Consider the following 20,927-nt stretch of genomic DNA (forward strand, 5'->3'; position numbering starts at 1 on the left):
CTCACCGCCCTTTAAAATAAGGGATGTCTTATTTGTGGTAATTATCAAAGTGATATATGGTCATTGTAACCACACCAAAAAAATAAAAATAAGTATATAAGTGTATAAAGGAGGAAGTGGAAATATACACAGTAATCCTTAATAGTTTGATGTATATTCTTACAGTTTAGAAATTTATTTATTTATATAGATACGTTGTAGAAACTAGGCATGAATAATATTTTATAGCCTGCTTATTTCCACTGTTTTATTATAAATGCCTTTCTATATCAATATGAATATATCTTCCTTCTCTTTTTTAATGACTTTGATAGCCATCTTTTTGAATATATGGTAATTAGTTCCCCATAGGAGGTTATTTTGGTATTCTTATATTCAAAATAATGCCTCAGTGAAAAATTCTATATACATCTTTGCATTCCTGGGGTTTTTGTTCCCCTCTTTGGATAAAATTCTAATTTGATTTTTCACTAATGAAGCATTTTCTAATACCTTGCTGATAATAATATTAAAAATCTAAAATTTTTCGTTTGGAATTCACTCTTCTTTGACCTTATATAGTAGAGTGCCTTTTTCTTTTTCTTTTTTTAAAGCTAAAAATTGGGATGCTCAGATCCATTCATTCATGAAAATAGATCACTTGTAATCTGATCATGAAAATAAATCATGTAATCTACAGCCAGATTTCCTGTGTTAAAATCCTAACTCTAGCACTTAGAGTTTTTTTGAATTTGGGCAAGTTATTTTATTTTTCTCTGTCAGTTTAAATAAATTTTTAATACATAGAATTACCTAGAATGGTGCCACGAACTCAGTAAAGGTTCAGTAAGGGTTGGCGGTTATCATTGTTATAAAGGGCTAAGATATCATTTGTTTCTCTTCTGCCTTTTCAGATTCAGTTTCCTGAGCAAACCTGTTGATGAGAACCATCAGCAGGATGGAGATGATGATTCTCTTGTGTCACGTTTTTATACTAACCCAATTGCCAAACCCATTCCTCAAACCCCAGAGAGTGCTGGAAATAAACACAACAGCAGCAGCAGTGTGGATGATACCATTGTTGCGTTAAACATGCGTGCTGCATTGAGAAATGGGCTGGAAGGAAGCAGTGAAGAGACCTCTTTTCATGAGGAGTCACTGCAGGATGACCGAGAAGAAATAGAAAATAATACTTACCATATGCATCCGGCAGGTCAGATTCAGACTGATACATGGGTAATCTTTTACCAGTCATTTGAGACCTCTTGCTTGTCACAGATTTTCAATTTAGTGGAAGTCAGCTACCTGAACTTTTAAATGTTTTTATTACATTTTATAGATGTTAACATTTAAACATTTTTCACTTACATTTTTTTTTTTTGATTCTTAATTCACATATTTTTTATACCTTTGGAGTAAAGTTCATGTCATTAATTATCCTGGTATAGTTTAGAGGTAGCAAATTTTATAGCCAGAGAGACTATCCTCATACTTTTCCTAGCTTTATAAACTCAGATAGATTGCTTATTAGTTTCTTTTCTTTAAGATATTATTTATTTGACAGAGTGGCAGGGAGAGGGGAGAAGCAAGCTCCCTGCTCAGCAGAGAGCCCAACATGGGGCTCAATCCTAGGATCTCAGGATTGTGACCTGAGCCAAAGACAGGCACTTAACCGACTGAGCCACCCAGATGCCCCACTTAATTAGTTTTTAAATTAAAATAATAGTGATAGTTATAAAAGGTTTTTGAGGTTTGAATTAGATTAGTATATAAACCATTATGCCTGAAATGTATAGGCATTCAAATTGTATAGGTTGCTATGGTTAATTATTATCACTTCAGTTCTGTGCTTTTCTTTTTTTCCCCCAATAGTGAACTGATCAGTTTTTTCCCAATGAATCCATGAAACAAATAATATAAACTACAAGATTATAGTGTCTCTGTCGGTTACTTAAAGCGTGCCGTTTTTTCTATTTTATTTATTTATTTTTAGAGATTTTATTTTTAAGTAATCTCTGTATCCAGCATGGGGCTTCGAACTTACAACCCAAGATCAAGAGTCACATGCTCTACTGACTAAGCCCGCCAGGCACCCAGCTTGCTGTTTTTTCTGTGTTGACCTTTGGGTTTTGATGAACGTAATCACATTCCTTTTTTTTTTAACTGAGGTAACAATTTACATGTAGTGAAGTGCACAGATCTTAAGTGTTCATTTCAATGAATTTTGACATATATATTTGGTATATATAATGGAAACTGGAAAGTTTTTTTATGTCCCCATCCCCAGAAGTCGACAATAGTCTGCTTTCTTTCATGTAGACTAGTTTTGCTTATTCTTGAACTTTATATAAATGGAATCATACTATCTATACTCTTTTTGACTATATTTTTGATGTTTCATCCATGATATAGCAACAGTTCATTCTTTTTTATTGCTGAGTGATATTCCATTATTATATATATATGCCACACTTGGTTTATCTATTCTCTGTTAGTGAACATTTATAGTTATTCTTAAAGTGTCTTGGAAATTTTTCTGTATCTAATTATCTTATTGCCTTCATTTTTAGCTTCTGGTCACTTGGTGCCCTGAGGAAACAACTGTATATTTTCACATTAAGAATCCATGTATCTATATTTGTGTGTATCTACATGAAGTTATTTTTTTTTTTTAAGATTTTTTTTTTTTTTTTTTTTTTTTTTATGTGACAGAGAGACAGCCAGCGAGAGAGGGAACACAAGCAGGGAGAGTGGGAAAGGAAGAAGCAGGCTCCCAGTGGAGGAGCCCGATATGGGACTCGATCCTGGAACACTGGGATCACGCCCTGAGCCGAAGGCAGACGGTTAACGACTGCGCTACCCAGGCGCCCCTACATGAAGTTATTTTGATACTACATCTGTTTTTCAAATACCCAGTCTAAACTTTTCTATTCTTATTTTTCTCATTGACCTTGTTTGTCACCTTCCAATTTAAAATTCCTTTCCAGGGACACCTGGGTGGCTTAGTCAGTTAAGTGTCCAACTCTTGATTTCGGCTCAGGTCATGATCTCAGGGTCCTGGGATGGAGCCCTGTGTCTTCTCCCTGCTCAGGAGGGAGTCATCTGCCCCTCTCCCTTGGCCCCCATCCACCCTGCTTATGTGCGTTCTCTCAAATAAATAAAATCTTAAAAAAAAAAAAGTTTGGAAAAATGCTTTATTCCTATATAAAATATATATTTATTTATTTAATAATTTATTTACAGATTAGTTCAGATTATTTTAACAATTACTCTTTTTAAAAAGGAAAAAGTAAAATATTATGAAATTCCTCTGTGTAAGGATAATTACAATTAATATTATATTTTCTGTTTCTTTTGCCATAGGCATTATTCTCACTAAGGTTGGTTACTATACTATTCCATCTATGGATGACCTTGCTAAAATTACCAATGAAAAAGGAGAGTGCATTGTCTCTGACTTCACTATTGGTCGTAAAGGTGAGCGTGAACTTAGGAGTTGGTAGTATTTAAGCCAAAGATTTGCGTCTTATTTTTGTAATTAAGTAAAAGAAGCTCTTGATAGGTGAATCCATTTTTTTGCTGTTTAGACCCATCTTGACCTGCATAATAGACACTTTGATTGACAAGTAACAAAATAAGACTAGAACCATATAACATTCTTTGGTAACTATTTGGCTCATTGCAGCTTTCTACAATTAAAGAAAATACTATAAACAGCAAGAAAATACTAGGTGAGAAAAAATAAGAGGTGAATAATATTTAGATTCAGCTTCTTAATAAGTTAATACAGATTCAATTTTCTTGGGGGGAAAAATCTTATCTTGCTATATTGTATTTTAGAAAGAGCTCTCCAGCATTTTAACTCATTCCGCCAGCTAGGCACTAAGTAAGGGTTGTTTATGTAGCAGTAGTACAGATACTTGGAAGAGATTTAAGATAACTATTTTGAGGCTAAGTGCAGTAGAAATGTAGATATTAAACTAGATAACTGGTTTTGATGTCATCCTCTGATACATATTATGGATGAAGTAACCCATTGATGGTATTACTGGATAATTTAAAAATATTGATTAATGTTTAGGGCGGCCTGGCTGGCTCAGTTGGTGGGACATGTGACTCTTGATTTTTGGGATTCTGAGTTCAAGCCCCATGTTCGATGTGTAGAGATCACTTAAAAATGAAATCTTTAAAAAAATTTTAAAAATAAAATATTGGTTAATGTTTAAAGTTGCTTGCTTCTTCTGATTATTTAGTCACTGGAAGTATAAAATAGGTTATTTGCCCTCTGTAAAGGATGAGTTTTTAACTGTTTGCTTTGACTTGTAGGTTATGGTTCAATCTATTTTGAAGGAGATGTGAATTTGACAAATCTAAATTTGGATGATATTGTGCATATTCGAAGAAAAGAAGTGATTGTCTACTTAGATGATAACCAAAAACCACCTGTGGGTGAAGGGCTAAATAGGTATGGATTTATTTACATATTTAGAAAATAATCTGCTAAATCACAAAATTCCTTTCACATTATATACATTTTTCTGTATCTTGTGGTTTTTTTTGACTTACTATACAGTATGTGATTATTTTTTCTCTATTTTGAAAGTATAAATGATAAATGCTACACTAGGACTTTTTGACTCCTTTTTCCTAATATTAGCAGGTCCAAGAATCATTTTCCAAAAATGTATATATTTTTTTAAAGATTTTATTTATTTCTTTGAGAGAGCACAAGAGGGGAGAGGGTCAAGAGGGAGAAGCAACTCCCCGCTAAGTGGGGAGCCTGATGCAGAACTCAGTCCTGGGACTCCAGGATCATGACCTGAACCGAAGGCAGTTGCTTAACCCACTGAGCCACCCAGGCACCCCAAAAATGTATTTGAATAATACTTTTTTTTTTCCTTATGTCTGCTGCGACCATTTTTAATTCTTTCTCTATATTTGTTTGAGAAAGTAGCTTCCGATACCTCTTTGGACAGATAAAAGGGCCATAGTTAAAATAATTTAGGTTCACAACCTACCAAGATTGAATCATGAAGAAATAGAAATTTAGAATAGCCCTATAATAAGGAAATTGAATTGTAATAACCCGCCCCCTCCACCTCCCCATCAAAAGCCTTTGACCAGATGATTTTAGTGGTAAATTCTACCAAACATTTGTAGAATTAGTGTCAGTTCTCAGACTCTTCAAAAGGAGTCAGCATTACCCTGATTCCAAAGCTAGAAAAAGAAATTACAAGAAAATAAAACTATAGACCAGTATCCTTGATGAATACTGACGTAAATATCTTCAAAATACATTTGACCCTTGAACCACACAGGTTTGAACTATGTGGTCCACATACATGGATTTTTTATAGTACAATACCTTAAGTGTATTTTCCTTGGAATTTTCTTACATTTTCTTTTTTTCTAGCTTACTTTATTGTAAATACAATATATAATACATGTAATGTATTATTTGACTTATGTTATCCTTAAGGCTTCCAGTCTGCAGTAGGCTATTAGTAGTTAAGTTTTGTGGGAGTCCAAGATACACAAATTTTCAACTGCGCAGGGGGTGGTTTCCCTAACCCCTGCGTTGTTGAAAGGCCAACTGTTTCAGCAAGCAGATGTCAGCAGTACATTGAAAGGATTATACACCATGACCAAGTAGTATTTATTTCGGGAACACAGGGATGGTTTAACATATGAAAATTGATCAATGTAATAAATCACATTTGTAGAATTAAAGAAAATCACACATCATGTCAACTGATGCAGAAACAGCATTTGCTAAAATACAGCACCCTTTCTAGAGATAGAAGGGAACTACTTCAGTGTGCCTGGCTGGCTTAGTTGGTAGAGTGCATGACTCTTGATCTTGTGGTTTTAAATTCAAGCCCCACATTGGGTGTAGAGATTAATTAAAAATAATAATAAAATTTAAAAAAAGGAAACTACCTCAACTTAATAGAGTCCATATTTTCAAAAGAATATCAGACTCAGTGGTGAAAGAAAGAAAGCTTTTCCTCCAAGATCACAAATAAGAGAAGGATGCCCACTTTGCCATTTTTTCCAGCATAACACTAGAAGCCCCAGTCAGAGCAATTAAGCAAGGAAAAGAAATAAAAGGCATCATCCAGATTGGAAGGGAAGAAGTAAAATATCTCTGTTCAGAGATGAAATGATTATGTGCAGAAAACCTAAAGATTCCACTAAAAATAGTTACAAATTCAGCAAGGTAGCAGGATACAAAATCAACACACAAAAATCAGTTGAGTTTCTGTATACTGACAATGAGCAATCTGAAAGGGAAGTTAAAAAAGTTCCATTTAAAATAGCATCAAAAAGAATAAAATACTTGGAAATAAATTGAACCAGGTAGGCAAAAGCTGGAAGTGAAAAAAGACAAATAAGTGGAAAGTTATCCCATGTTCATGGATTGGAAGACTTTAAATTATTAAAATGTCCATACTACCCCAAAGCAGTCTACACATTTAATGTAATCCTTATCAAGGTGCCAGCAGCAGTTTTTTGCAGAAATAGAAAAATCCATCCGGAATCTCAAGGGACCTCACATACATAGTTAAATGATTTTTGACAAGGAAGTCACGACCATACAGTGGGGAGAGGATAATCTCTTTATCAAATAGAGAAGAATGAAGTTGTACTCTTATGTCACAGAAAAATGAACTCAGAATGGACCAAACACTAATCATAAAACCTAAAACTTACAAAATTCTTAGAATAAAACGTAGGGGAAGTTCCATGGATATCGTGTGTGTGTGTATGTGTGTGTATGTATGTATATATGTATTTTTTTAAGGTTTTATTTAAATATAGAGTGTATTTTTAGTTTCAGGTGTACGGTAAGTGATTCAGCACTTTATACATCACCCAGTGTTCATCACAAGTGCACTCCTTAATCCCCATCACCTATTTCACCCATCCCCAACACACCTCCCTTCTGGTGAGCATCAGTTTGTCCTCTATTAAGTCTGTTTCTTGGTTTTCCCCTTCCCCTCACCCCATTTGCTTGTTTGGTTTCTTGAATTCCACATATAAGTGAAATCATACAGTATTTGTCTTTCTCTGACTGACTGATATTGCTTAGCAGTATACTCTCTAGGTCCATATAGTTGCAAGTGGTAAGATTTCATTCTTTTTTATGGTTGAGTAATATTCCATGGTGTATGTGTTTGTGTACCACATCTTTATGGATTCATCAATCAATGGACACTTGGACTGTTTTCATAATTTGGCTATTGTGGATAATGCCTCTGTAAACATCGGGGTGCGTGTATCCCTTTGAATTAGTATTTTTGTATTCTTTGGGTAAATACCTGGTAGTGTGATTGCTGAATCAAAGGGTAGTTCTGTTTTTAACTTTTTTTTTTTTTTTTTTAAGATTTTATTTATTTGACAGAGAGAGAGAGACAGCGAAAGAGGGAACACAAGCAGGGGGAGTGGGAGAGGAAGAAGCAGGCTTCCCGCGGAGGAGCCTGATGCGGGGCTCGATCCCAGACCTCCAGGATCATGCCCTGAGCCGAAGGCAGACGCTCAACGACTGAGCCACCCAGGCGCCCCAGTTCTGTTTTTAACTTTGAGGAACCTCTATACTGTTGTCCATAGTGGCTGTACCAGTTTTCATTCCCACCAACAGTGCACGAGATTTCCAGTTTCCATCCTTGCCAGTACCTGTTGTTTCTTGTGTTGTTGATTTTAGCCATATCTGATAGGTATGAGGTGATACCTCTTTGTAGTTTTGATTTGTATTTCCCCGATGATCAGTGATGTTGAGCATCTTTTTATGTGTCTGTTAGCCATTTGTATGTCCTCTCTGGAAAAATGTCTATTCACGTCTTCTGCCCGTTTCCTAACTGGAATATTTATTTGGGTGTTTAATAAATTCTTCATAGATTTTAGATACTATCTCCTTATCAGGTATAACTTTGCAGATATCTTCTCCCATTCTATAAGTTGCCTTTTAGTTTTGTTGATTGTTTCTTCGTTGTGCAGAAGCTTTTTATTTTGATGTCGTCCCAATAGTTTATTTTTTGTTTCCTTTGCGTCTGGAGACATACCTAGAAAGAAGTTGCGACAGCTCATGTCAAAGAAGTTATTGCTTGTGTTCTCGTCTAGGATTTTTATGGTTTCAGTTCCCACATTTAGTTCTTTAATCCATTCTGAATTCATTTTTGTGTATGGTGTAAGGAAGTGGTCCAATTTTATTCTTTTGCATGTGGCTGTCCAGTTTTCCCAACACCACTTGTTGAAGAGACATTATTTTTCCCATGTCATTATATTTTGATGAGGATTTCCTGGATACAGCACTAAAAGCATAGGCAACAATAGTAAAAGTGAACAAATTAGACTACACTGAAATCTAAGACATCTAAGAACACAGCAGAATGAAAAGCCAGCCTACAGAATGGGAGAAAATATTAACAAATCATATTTCCGATATGGGGTTAATATGAAGAACCACAGCTCAACAACAAAAATACAAAAAAAACAATTAAAAATGGGCAAAAGACTTCAATGCACATTTCTCCAGAGATAATATACAGATGGTCAACAAGCATATGAAAAGATGATCATGGTGCGTGGGTGGCTCCGTCAGTTAAGTGGCCAACTTTTGGTTTTGGCTCAGGTCATGATCTCAGGGTCCTGGGATCGAGCCCTGGCTCCAGCTCTACACTCAGGAGGGAGTCTGCTTGTGGATATTCTCTCTCCCTCTGTCCCTCCCCTTGCTGGTGCTTGCTCGCTCTCTCTCTCTCTCTCTCTCTAAAATCTTTAAAAAGAGAGAGAAAAGATACCCAACATCACTAATAATTAGGGAAATACAAATCAAAACCACAGTGAGCTCTCACACCCATTTGAAATTCAAAATTTCAAATTTCAAAAAAGACAAGTTTTTGCAAGAGTGTGAAGAAATCGAAACCTTTGTATATATTGTTGGTGGGAATGTAAAATGATAGTTACTATGGAAAAGAATGTGGTGTTTCCTCAGAAAATTAAAAATGATCCATCAATTCCAAAAGAATAGAAAGAAGGGTATGTATATAAATATCTCCATATATAGATATATATCCTGGGTATATATCCAAAGGAATTGGAGGCAGGATCTCAAAGAAATATGTACACACCCATGTTCATACAACCGTTCATAATAGCCAAGAGGTAGAAGCAACCCAGATATCTATCCATTGACAGATGAATGGATAAACAAAATATGTTTTTATACACAGTGGAATATTATATACCCGTAAAAAGGAAGTCCTGACATGTTAAAGCATGGCTGAACCTTGACGACATGCTAAGTGAAATAAGCTAGTCATAAAAAGTCGACTACGGTATGATTCCACTTATTTAAGGTCATTTGCAGAGTCAGAGTCACAGAAACAAATAGTAGAACAGTGGTTGCCAGTGGCTGGAAGTTAGGGAGTTTTTTAATGGGTATAGAGTTTTAATTTTAAAGATGAGTAAGTTTTGGAGGTTGGTTGTATAACAGTGTGAACATAAGTTAACACTGCTGAATGGTATAGTTAGAAATGGTTAAGATGGTAAGTTTTGATGGTAAGTCACTATTAGGGGCGCCTGGGTGGCTCAGTTGAGCATCTGCCTTTGGCTCACGTCATGGTCCCAGGGTCCCAGGATCAAGCCCTCCATCTGGCTCCCTGCTCGGTGGGGAGTCTGCTTCTCCCTCTCTCTCCACCTCTCCCCCTCAGCTCATGCTCTGTCTCTCACTTTCTCTCAAATAAATAAAATCTTTAAAAAAAAAAAAAGTCACTATTGAACATTGTATTTAAATTATGGTCAATTTTTTAAAACGCGATCTAGGGGCACTTGGCTGAGTCAGTTGGTGGAGCTCAGGATTGTGAGTTCAAGCCCCACATTGGGGGTAGAGATTACTTAATAAAAGTTAGAAGAAAAAAGTCATCTATTATTAAGTGCTAGTCACTGTACGAGGTGCGAGGCATACAGGATGAATAGAACACAGTCCTTGGGGGCGCCTGGGTGGCACAGCAGTTAAGCATCTGCCTTCGGCTCAGGGCGTGATCCCGGCGATCTGGGATCGAGCCCCACATCAGGCTCTTCTGCTATGAGCCTGCTTCTTCCTCTCCCACTCCCCCTGCTTGTGTTCCCTCTCTCGCTGGCTGTCTCTATCTCTGTCGAATAAATAAATAAAGTCTTTAAAAAAAAAAAAAACACAGTCCTTGAACTCACATATTGATATTAGAAGGTGTACATTACTGCTGTTATCATCATCTTCACACTCATTACTTAATGGTTAATATTATGGTGTTCCTGATATCTCATTCTGCAAGCATTTGTTGTTAATCAGTGGTAGTTGCTGCTATTATTAATGTTTTTAAGTACAATAGCACTTTAAGACCTTCACTAAGACTTAGGTCTTAGTATTGGACTATTAGCACTGAATTTGGTCAAGGCTGTATAGTGTAAGTGTTAACTAAAATTTCATTGGAAATAATTGATGTGCTATGGTAGTTTAAAATGAATGGAGTTTGACTCTTGAACCAGATACTGAGCTAGTTGATGGTGGGGGTAATTCCTTGCTTTTGAGATTATCTGCCCTGGGAGGCAAGACTCAAGTTTATGAAACACCTGCAAAGTAATTCCAGAGTAACACAGGTACCTTTATTTGCTATTTATATAGATGCTACTTGGCTTTCTGGTCTTAAATATGGAACATTTATACTTTATGTGGTTGTACATTACAGGAAGGCTGAAGTTACACTGGACGGAGTTTGGCCAACAGATAAAACATCTCGTTGTTTAATAAAGAGCCCAGATCGACTTGCTGATATCAACTACGAGGGCAGATTGGAAGCAGTTTCAAGGAAACAGGGAGCTCAATTCAAAGAGTACCGTCCTGAAACGGGTTCTTGGGTATTTAAGGTATAATAGTTACTTAACCTAGTTCTTATAAACTGTGGCTAGAGTGACAAAATGTGTTAGAAGAGGTCCTCTTTTAAATTCTTCCTTTTTTTTTTTTTTTTAACAAATTAGGGAACAGACCAGATTACACATCTTTGTTAAACCCCAGAACAGTAAGAAGCTAGTAAAAACGTTATGCTCATGATTCATATCCTCTACTTCATCCTATGAGCATTTAGAGATACTTCTAAGGAGTGTTTTTTCAATGTATGGCATCATTAGAGGCATGAGGCAGAGTTTTTGTCTCTTGATATTAACTCTTCCTCAGTTGTCATTCATTTAAAGATTTCTGGGGATGAAGATGTTGACTTCCTCCCTTCCTTGATGGTTTAACCTAATGGTTTCTTTCTCTTCTAAGCCACTTGGATTATTTAAGTAGTTGAAGGTCTAACACAAGTCGGTAGGAAACAACTAGGCAATATATAGATGTGAAAATAGTAATGGCTTTTCTAGATTTGGTTTCCTATATTAATAAGTTAGTATTTATGTATAAGCAACTAGTACATGTACTAAACATTTAAATCTAAGGACAGTGGTAAACTTACATGTGATAGATGACATTTCATTATGCCTTAAATATTTTGATAGCTCTCTTTTTTACAAGCTAATTCTGCATGATTACAAGGGCAAGTATTATGGAAGCTCTTAGAAATATAATTGTTAAAATTGATTTTGTTGGATTCTGGGGCACCTGGCTGGTTCAGTTTGGTAGAGCATGCAACTCTTGATCTTGAGGTTTTAAGTTTGAGGCCCACGCTGGGTGTAGATATTACTTAAAAATAAAATCTTTAAAAAAAATTGATTTTGTTGGATTCTTCCTTCCCTTAGGTCTCCCATTTTTCTAAGTATGGCCTTCAGGATTCTGATGAAGAGGAGGAGGAACGGCCATCTAAAACTAGTACAAAGAAGTTGAAGACTGCCCCCTTGCCTCCTGCAGGCCAGGCCACCCCATTTCAGATGGCTCTTAATGGCAAGCCAGCACCTCCACCCCAGGTAGAGACAGAACAGTGAATTTGAATGGAATCCATGATACAGAAGTTGAAAGGAAGTCATTCAGCTAGTACAAAGCTGTTTATGACCCCTGGAACTTTGAAGAGTACAAATGTATTGGCAATCACATTGAGACAAGTACGAGGGAGGGCATGAGGTGGTCCTGGCATCTGTTTTTAAATTGAGAAATTTAAAGAATTCTCATGCTGTTTGGATCATTCCTTCTACAGATTGTCATTCTTAAACACCTCCCTCTCTTTCATTTGGACTTGCTGAATTCTCTGCTCAGTGATCAACTTAAGATAGCATTTTGCTTGTGTGGGTTGATACAAAGTAAATCTTACTTTCTTGCCTACCTGATGTGCAGTTTAATCTTGTTCTTTACCTCCTGGTTTTTTTAAAGTTCAATTAGCTTTCTGCAAGGGTTTTTTAACTCCATTTTTCTCAAGTTGTTTGCTTATACTTCAGGTAACCTCTTGATATTTGTATTTTAACAATACAGTCTTTCTGAAAATAGATCAGGTTTTAGAGTATAAATGAATTATTTGGTTTGGGGAGAGAGGGCCTGTATTGTTTATTGCAATTACTTGTGTCATTCTCTTTCAGTATTGTTAAGCCAGTATAAACCTTTTGTCCGTGTAGGGAAAGGTTTGCAATTTAAATATCAGGTAGTCTGCCAGCTCATGAAGAGTTTTACTTTCCTTTGGATGTTGTTTATAATCAATCAAGTTACAAAATCTTTTTTTCTTTGCTGCCATACTCCCTCAAGGAAGAGAACTTAATACAGAATTTCTTTGTAAAGCATCCTCTACCTCTCAGCTGCTAAAAGCAGGACCTTTGGAATTTTTTGTGCTACAATTCTTATGGCTGCTGAAATGTGCGATTTTTATGATTTATTAAATAATTTCTTGGGAGGCATTTTCTGAAGATTGTTGTGTATGTATGTTCATATTTGCGCGTATAAGGTGAGGGAGGGCATGATAAACGTGGGAAATGGGATATACATTGACTTTTATGTTCGTAATCTTTATGGCATAAAACCCCTAAGAAATCTCTTCTGAACTAAAGAAATGCTGTAAATGGACTTGGTTTTCCAGTTTTCCGTGTTCATTTTTTTCTGAATCATATACTTTGTATAATCCCTTTCTTTCCAGAGTGTTTTTTAATCTTACATTTTATGTATTTCTTAGGATAAGAGTCAGACAGCCTTCATTCCTGCTAATAAACGTAATTGTTAGATCCTAAAGATGCAGCTGTGAAAGAAAAGCTTCATCTGTGACTAGAGCAAATTTATGTAATGTGTCTTGACAATCAGTGATTTTTTTTTAGGCTGTTTAATTTCCAGAATACAAACAGTAAGGGATAACTGTACATTTCTGTGATGACACTTCAGTAAGTGAGAACCCATTAAAAAACTTTTTGAAGAGCACCAAAATATTTCAGAAGAAACAGGTTGTAGGAAGAAGAGATGTGGTAAGGATCAAAATGGGCAAAGAGAATACAGTGATGAGTGGGATCTTTTTCAGATGTCTCCTTTGATTTAAGAAGAAGGTGGTCTTTGGCTGGGGAAAGCAGAAATGGGAGAAATGGGTAGAGTCGTTTAGGTATTAGGCTAATGTATTAGAGCAGTCTTCCTCCATATTGCCCAGTGACCTGAGTGAGACAGGTAGGAAATGCTAGTGGTTGCATAGCTTTTAGTTATAAGCACCAAAGACCTACATTTATTTTACTTGGCATGAGGAAAATACTTGAGCCATCTGAATGAACTATCTTTACACTGTCACCTGGCCCCCTGGGGAGCTTGATTTCGGGACATGATGTTCCTTCAGTCTGCTCTGGCATTTTTTTTTTTCCTGGCTTTTTTTTTTTCTCAGGTTCTTGGAGTATGAGAGTTGAGGGTTTTTTAAGCATTAGGAAGATTTATATTTTTGTTTAGTGGTCACTTTATCCCGCTGCCTTTTATGTAATATCCTCATTTCCCTCTTTGTAGTTCGTTCGTAAGATTTGGTTTTTTCCTAAAGAGGTAAATCTAAGCAACCAGAAAACATCATGCCTTTCAAGTTAGAGAAAATGTTGGCAGGAAAACCTTCGTTACACAGGTGAATCAGAGCAGTTGCAGAAACATTTGGTAGTTAGAGCATTATTTCCAAAATACTGATCTGAGATCCAGTTTTCAGCTGACTGCAACACTACTTTGGTGACCTTTGGTTCCATAGATAACAGCATGGGGCTCAGGCATATTTATATTTTAAATGCTTTCCCCCAGGTGATTAAAATACATGGCCAGGCTTCAGAACCATTTGTTGAAAGACCTCAGATGGCATTCAGGCAGAGACTTTACCTATAGCTTTTTACCTCCTCCACCTCTTACTGAACTGTAACTTATGTTCAGGATCATTGAGACAGATTAGTTGACTTGCTCAGAAACTTATCATTATTCACTCGGTGAGTACATTCAAATGAGTCAAAAATATTTTTAAAGGAAAAAGATTAGGATTTAAAAGAAAATTCCAATTTCTCTTGGGTATACTTTTTAAAAGTAAAACGGCAGCTATCTAAATGTATCCAGTAAGTCAATATATATATGTTAAATATACATTTTATATTTTTATGTAATTAATATATGTTACACATACATATAAAATGTATACTACAAGCCTTTTTGCTTCAGGTATTAATGTTGCAGTGTCCTATACTACTTGTGATATCCCTGAATGTACGTGTAGAAACATACACAGTTTGGTGGTTCCTTGAAACCCTGGCATGAACTTTCTCCAGACAACATAGTAATGTTGACAGGGCTAATTTTTGAGCCAAATTAATATAAAACATTCTTTGCAGTTAGAAAACAAGTTATTTTGGAAGCAGGCAACAGTAATAGTTACTCTAGATTAAATTATTTGGAGGGAGGAACAGTATGAATTTAAATATCTGTTTGAGTGTGGATTGGGTGTTCACCCTTTGTTGAATAAAAGGTGTCATGATTTATCTACTTGAATTACTTCATGTAGTAGATTAAGAGATGCTTTATCTTTAGGGTATTGGCAGCTTGGTTTGTATGAGGAAGATTCTCTTCAGATGGAAAGTGAAGGTTTCTAAAATCATTGGAAGTTTCACTCATGAAACCTCACCCTCCATATATCTAAAGAGATAGTCATTTTACAGATATTGTCTGTGTACTTAGGATTTGTAATGTACTGTGCTGGTTTTAAACATAAATAAGATCTACTTCAAGAGATTACAGTAAGGGATATTCTGTTTGGCTGTTTTTCCCAGTATTTGCCTTACTTTTCCATGGATTTCCCAAGGGCTTCCTTTTTTTTTTTTTTTTAAACTTGTTTGATTCCTTCTGAGCCACCTTTCTATTATTATTATTATTATTATTATTATTATTATTATTAGTCTATTTTTCTTTCCAGGACTGGCTTTGAAGAAGCACCTGATCTCCCAAGATTTCTCTGAAAATAAGTACACAGACATCTTTTGGGGGAATTTATTGCAATTGCTTAGATATACTTTAACACAATTCACTAATGGTGGTCTTAGGAGCTTACCAGCTCCTCATAGTTTCATAGTAATTCACTTCCCCCTTATCCACTTATTACATGATACCTCATAGCTTTAAAGTCTATGCATGAGGGTAGAGCGAATAAAACCTTGATTCCTAGCGCACTTCTTAAAAATACACTGGGTCCCTTAGGTCTGTACTTGAGTTGTTTAAGGCAAAATGGGAGGATTTCATCAAAATGTGAACATCTCTTTCTGCTATTTCTTTGTTCAGTAGTGTATGTTGAAACCATCCTCCCCTTTTTTCCTTTCCTTTCACCCATCCTCTCCTTGTTCCTTCATATTAATAGCGTGTGCCACGCACTACTCTAGGCAGTAGAATTGACAAAATGTTCGATGAATGTTGGCTTTAACAATGTGCTTGGTTATAGATACAGAGAATAGTAGGCCATAATCTCTGTTTTCAAGCCCTGACAATGTGGTGGGACAAATACATACTGCATATGCAAGAAATCATAATATATTATGATGAATCAAAAAACAGGTTTAGACAGGGTGTTATAGGAGCCCAACAGAGGGAGGGTATCCTGACTGATAAGTTGACACGGAGGATATGGGTCAGTTTGATAACTTTTCCTGAAAGTGAATTGGTTAAAAACTAACTTATGAGGGAGCTTTTGGAGTTAGAATGTTCCCATAATTCCTGTAATTAAAATGGGAGCATTGTGACCTCGGCTACTTTTTATTTTCTTTTTTTCCAGAATTAGCATAAAGGTAGCCTCTTCAGTAGATAAAAAGTAGTATCATTTTTGCCTTTCACTATTATCTAGCCTTCAATTTTGTTAGAGCAGTTCTTGGGGATTGTTCATGTCTTAAGTGGCAATTTGCTATGTATCCAACAGCTTAATTTTTCTAGTTACAAATGGGAGGAGTATTAATACCTTACTAAATGGTATTTTATAGTAAGGATATTTATTAAAGGAATGCAAGGGAATAATAGCTTAATATACTTAAAGTTGAAAAGTTACACTAATGGATGTTTCTTTGGCCAAAGTAATCATGAAATTATTTTTAAAAACTACCTGTTACATAATAGCATCCATTTGAGGAGCAGCATGAAATAGGCCTCTTAGGAAGATAAGCCCCAAACTGTGGAAGATTAATAATCTACAGATGATACCATGATAAGAAAAATAATTAGTAAAACTTTTTGAGAATGTTTCATAAATTGGGTTCGCCACTCTTTAGCATTTTACCGGGTAATATGCAAGTTTAGGACATACTTAATTTGTACTGAACCAGTTATTTTACAGTGTGCTTCAGGTTGAGTTATTACCTTTTCAAATCATAAACTGTTAGTCATGGGTATGTCTTGAAAACTGCTTAAACGTAAATTTAACTCTTGGCACTTGAACATAAAGGAATTATTCCTAGATTAAAGTTGTTCCTGGGGAGCACCTGGCTGGCTCAGTCAGTAAAGCCTGCAACTCTTGATCTTAGGGTCGTGAGTTCAAGCCCCATGTTGGGTGTGGAGCTTATTTTAAAAAAAAAAATGCTTCTAATATTACTTTGCTTTTCCTTTTGGGAAATTAGAGTAGACATTCCTCATGTCTTAGCCTACTACACATGTAGAGCCCAGCTAACCTTTAGGATTCAGTCACCCAAAAAATAAATTCCAGACCCCAAATTGTGTTAACTGGAAATTTATTTCTAGTTGTTTTTGTTAAAAAAAAAAAAAAAATGCAAAGTTACTGGAGACTTGATATTTGTACCTTTTACTCTCTTTTCCCGATGGCTTCTGGCTATAAGACAGTGTGAGGGCAGAGTCACCCTGTGTCTATCAGAAAATTTTATTTGCTAGCTATATCAGGTAAGGCATAATCTGTCTGAAGACCACCATTTGTTCAGTATGGGGCTTAGGTTCCAGACACCAGACCTTAAGATATTACCAAAGGGTGATTTCGTGAATCTGTATTTGGACCCCAAGTACGTATAGGAGGGATTTGGGGTAATTACTGTTAAATTCTTTTTAGCAAATATGCTACCTCACGTTGTCATAGAATTGGCAGGATCTAGTGTTGCTATATCATATTCTGAATAAATATGGTCTAGAAGCTCTGTGTCTATTTGGTGTAATTTAATGCTGCTTCCCTGATCTTTCTGCTGTCTACAGAGCCAGAGTCCAGAGGTGGAGCAGTTAGGGAGGGTTGTGGAACTGGACAGTGACATGGTAGATATCACCCAGGAGCCAGTTTTGGATTCCATGTTAGAAGAGAGCGTGCCTGAGGATCAGGAACCTGTGTCTGCCTCAACACACATTGCATCTTCACTGGGAATTAATCCACATGTCTTACAGGTGAAGTTCTAACCCACCCTTACTACAACAGGAAACCAAACTAATCTTTATCTCCCTTGTATAACCTCGGGCTTCTTCCTTGATTATTCACTGAAGAGCATTGTGTGGCGGTTACTGGAGTGAGGAAAAAAGAATATGACCCATGTTTGGGCCTCATTTTTCCATTCTGGCAAGGAAAGGAAAGGCTATATTGAGATTCAGAAGACCTGGATTCTAACCCTGGTTTTGCAACTATTACAATGTGACTTTAGGCAAGTCATTTAACATCTGCGAGCACTGATTTTTCTCTATAAAATATGCTTTGTTTCCTTCATAGGGTAATTTTGAGTCTCTAGAAAGTGCTCCATCAAAGTATTTTTAATAGCCTGGTAGATACAGGTTTCTTTAGACTCTGTCTCACCTTCCCCCTGCACATATTATAAGTTTAGCCTTTGTCTTAACGTTTGAAGTTAATCACTCGGTAAACAGGTGAGCAATTGCTGTGTGCCAGACTTTAGCGAAACTCTAGAAACATAGAGGTGTATTCTATAATTTCTACCCTTCAGGCACATGCAGTGTAATTGAGTAAGCCACACAAATATTATACTAGCTCTGAACACAGCCTTCAGGCAGAGCAATTTATTAGTTATTGGAGACTGCATTTTTCTTTTATGGCCTTTGGATTTGGGGGGCACATTCATTCTATAGATAATTGCCTTTTTAGATCATGAAAGCATCATTGCTTGCTGATGAAGAAGATGTAGATATGGTCCTGGATCAACGCTTCAGTCACCTTCCTTCTAAAGCAGATACTTCTCAAGAAATCTGTTCTCCCAGACTCCCCATTTCAGCATCCCACTCATCAAAATCCCGTTCTTTAGGTACTGTACCCGATGCTATTTTACGAGAAAGCTGTAAAGTCCTGCTCTTCACCTGTCTTCTTCTAAGCTGGGTCAACTTCTCTAGCGAATATCCCCCTAAAGGCATGTGACATAGGATGCCAAGAGGAGATGTACTCTTATAAATATGTTAAGTGGGCCAGTTTTAAAAAACCATAATCAGCTTTATTGGTGTAGATGCAGAAGTTGTATGGAGAACAAAGCATTTGTGTTTTGTTGAGGTTATGTTTTTATTTGCTTATGAATGTGGATTAGATAGTAAGCTTAGATTTTCTAATTTTTATCACACTTCAGAGGAATGAGTGGGTTGTCCTGCACTGTACTCTTTGTGCAATCCTCATGCTGTCCTTATTTTATAGCCTTCCGGGGGCAAATATTGCCTCTTAAAATGCACAAAACTTGTCAGATTTCTACCTTTTCCTAAACCTCCCCAGATTCTTAGGGAAGTAATATTTGATTTTAAAGCTTTCCCGTTTTTCTTCTTGTGGGATTAGGGATAGAATATTGATGTCAACAAATCTCAAAACATCTTGAATGCCAGAGGAACTACCAGGAAGAGATTTGTTTATGTTACCTTAAAAACTTAAGTGTTTAGTTTTCAGTTCTTTCAGGTGCCCTTATTAACTTCCTTTTTAAAAATATTTTAACTAATGAGCCATCAATTAAACATTCACTACAACCTTTTCCGTAATGGACACTACATGAAAATCTCATACTTCAGTAACTGACTCCTTGTTTTAAACAGAATTAGAAAACCGGCAGTAGTAATAAGAACTGTCCTTCTCAAGGGCTCAAGATGCCTCAGTGGGTTTTTGTTTCATTGAGTCTAGCACTGAGCATTTGAGTGGTAGCAATTTGAATTTTGATCTTACTAAGTTTTTTCTATGGACTAAGAAATGGTTACATTTGGCATTCTGATGAGGGCATGAGCATTGGTGTCAAGACTTCCCTAGAGGTATCTTTGTGGATTTGGACTAAACACTTTTCTGAGCCCAGTTTTCCCATCTATAAAATGAGGATAATAGTGTTGTTCGTTCTGAAGTTATTGCAGAGTGAAATGAAACAGTGTATACAAATGGCTTATACCGAATCACAGATAAGAGCTTAATTATTTTTTTAAAATAGTAAGTAGTATTTGTTATTAATGTTAATATTGTTGTTGGCATCATCATCACTAAAACTCCTGCCTTGATTTCCTGGTTGAAAGAGTATTCCACAGACTCAGATTTGCTTCTTGTCATCTATATCTGATTTAGTTGGTTTGGTAAAACTGTAATTTCAACCTCACTGATTGTTGCTGTTCAAGAAGCAGTAGAGACTGTATTTTCTAATAGTCTTTTTTTCCCCCTGTTTCAGTTGGTGGGTTACTACAATCAAAGTTTACTAGTGGAACTTTTCTTTCACCAAGTGCCTCTGTACAAGAATGTCGTACTCCCAGAGCAGCATCTTTGATGAATATCCCATCCACATCCCCTTGGTCTGTCCCTCCACCCCTGACCTCTGTGTTTACAGTGCCCAGCCCAGCCCCTGAAGTTCAGTTGAAAACCGTGGGTACACGCAGGCAACCAGGCCTAGTCCCTCTTGAAAAGTCTGTCACCTATGGCAAGGGGAAGCTCTTGATGGACATGGCCCTATTTATGGGACGCTCATTTCGAGTTGGTTGGGGCCCCAACTGGACTCTTGCTAATAGTGGAGAGCAGCTAAGTGGTTCTCATGAACTGGAAAATCATCAGATTGCCGATTCTATGGAATATGGATTCCTGCCTAATCCAGTAGCTGTTAAATCGTGAGTCATATTTTCCTTATGCTTTTTGAGAACGACAACTTGGTAGGTAAGAAAAACCTTTTCATTGTCAGGAGAACCAAAGTCAAGGCCCTGCTTTGTGATCTTTCTAGAAATGTTCTTAGTACAACTTTAGGTAGCAGAAGATCTTTGTATAATTAAAAACTAAACATTAATAAGATAACTCCATTTGTATCATCAAGGTATGAAGAGTATATAATACTCAGGGGTTCAACTTTATTTGGAAATGTAACAGACCCAAAGCTGATGCTGCAGCATTCCTTGGTTTTTTCATCCTTTTTGTTACATTCGTCTTTTTTTCTTATTTTCTCACTTAGATATTTGTGTGTGTGTGTGTGTGTGTGTGTGTGTGTGTTTTCCTATATAAGGTATATTCTCAACTAAGCACATTTCCTGTATCTTGGGCCTGGTAAGGTGAATGTATAAACTATGTATAATCCATGCATAAGTATTTGGAAATAAGATGACATCT

The 20,927-nt window shown here is 36.4% G+C and overlaps 1 protein-coding gene across 8 annotated transcripts in view; it reads left to right on the top strand.

The window, feature by feature from the left end:
• NUP98 (nucleoporin 98 and 96 precursor) overlaps positions 1 to 20,927 on the top strand; it is a 114,377-nt gene that overhangs the window by 64,004 nt on the left and 29,446 nt on the right. For 7 of the 8 annotated variants that reach the window (XM_045782822.2, XM_045782821.2, XM_045782826.2 and 4 more), the window contains 8 exons: positions 894 to 1,192; positions 3,343 to 3,456; positions 4,306 to 4,444; positions 10,704 to 10,881; positions 11,749 to 11,913; positions 17,591 to 17,773; positions 18,477 to 18,633; positions 20,008 to 20,437. In XM_045782822.2, the coding sequence (XP_045638778.2) occupies positions 894 to 1,192; positions 3,343 to 3,456; positions 4,306 to 4,444; positions 10,704 to 10,881; positions 11,749 to 11,913; positions 17,591 to 17,773; positions 18,477 to 18,633; positions 20,008 to 20,437 (1,665 nt within the window). Of the gene's footprint in view, positions 1 to 893; positions 1,193 to 3,342; positions 3,457 to 4,305; positions 4,445 to 10,703; positions 10,882 to 11,748; positions 11,914 to 17,590; positions 17,774 to 18,476; positions 18,634 to 20,007; positions 20,442 to 20,927 lie in introns of those variants that run through there. The other variant, XM_087868104.1, reaches the window with a different exon arrangement.

This window comes from Ursus americanus, chromosome 16 (genome assembly GCF_024610735.1).
Source record: "Ursus americanus isolate L20-20 chromosome 16, mUrsAme1.1.p, whole genome shotgun sequence".
Taxonomy (NCBI): Eukaryota; Metazoa; Chordata; class Mammalia; order Carnivora; family Ursidae; genus Ursus; species Ursus americanus.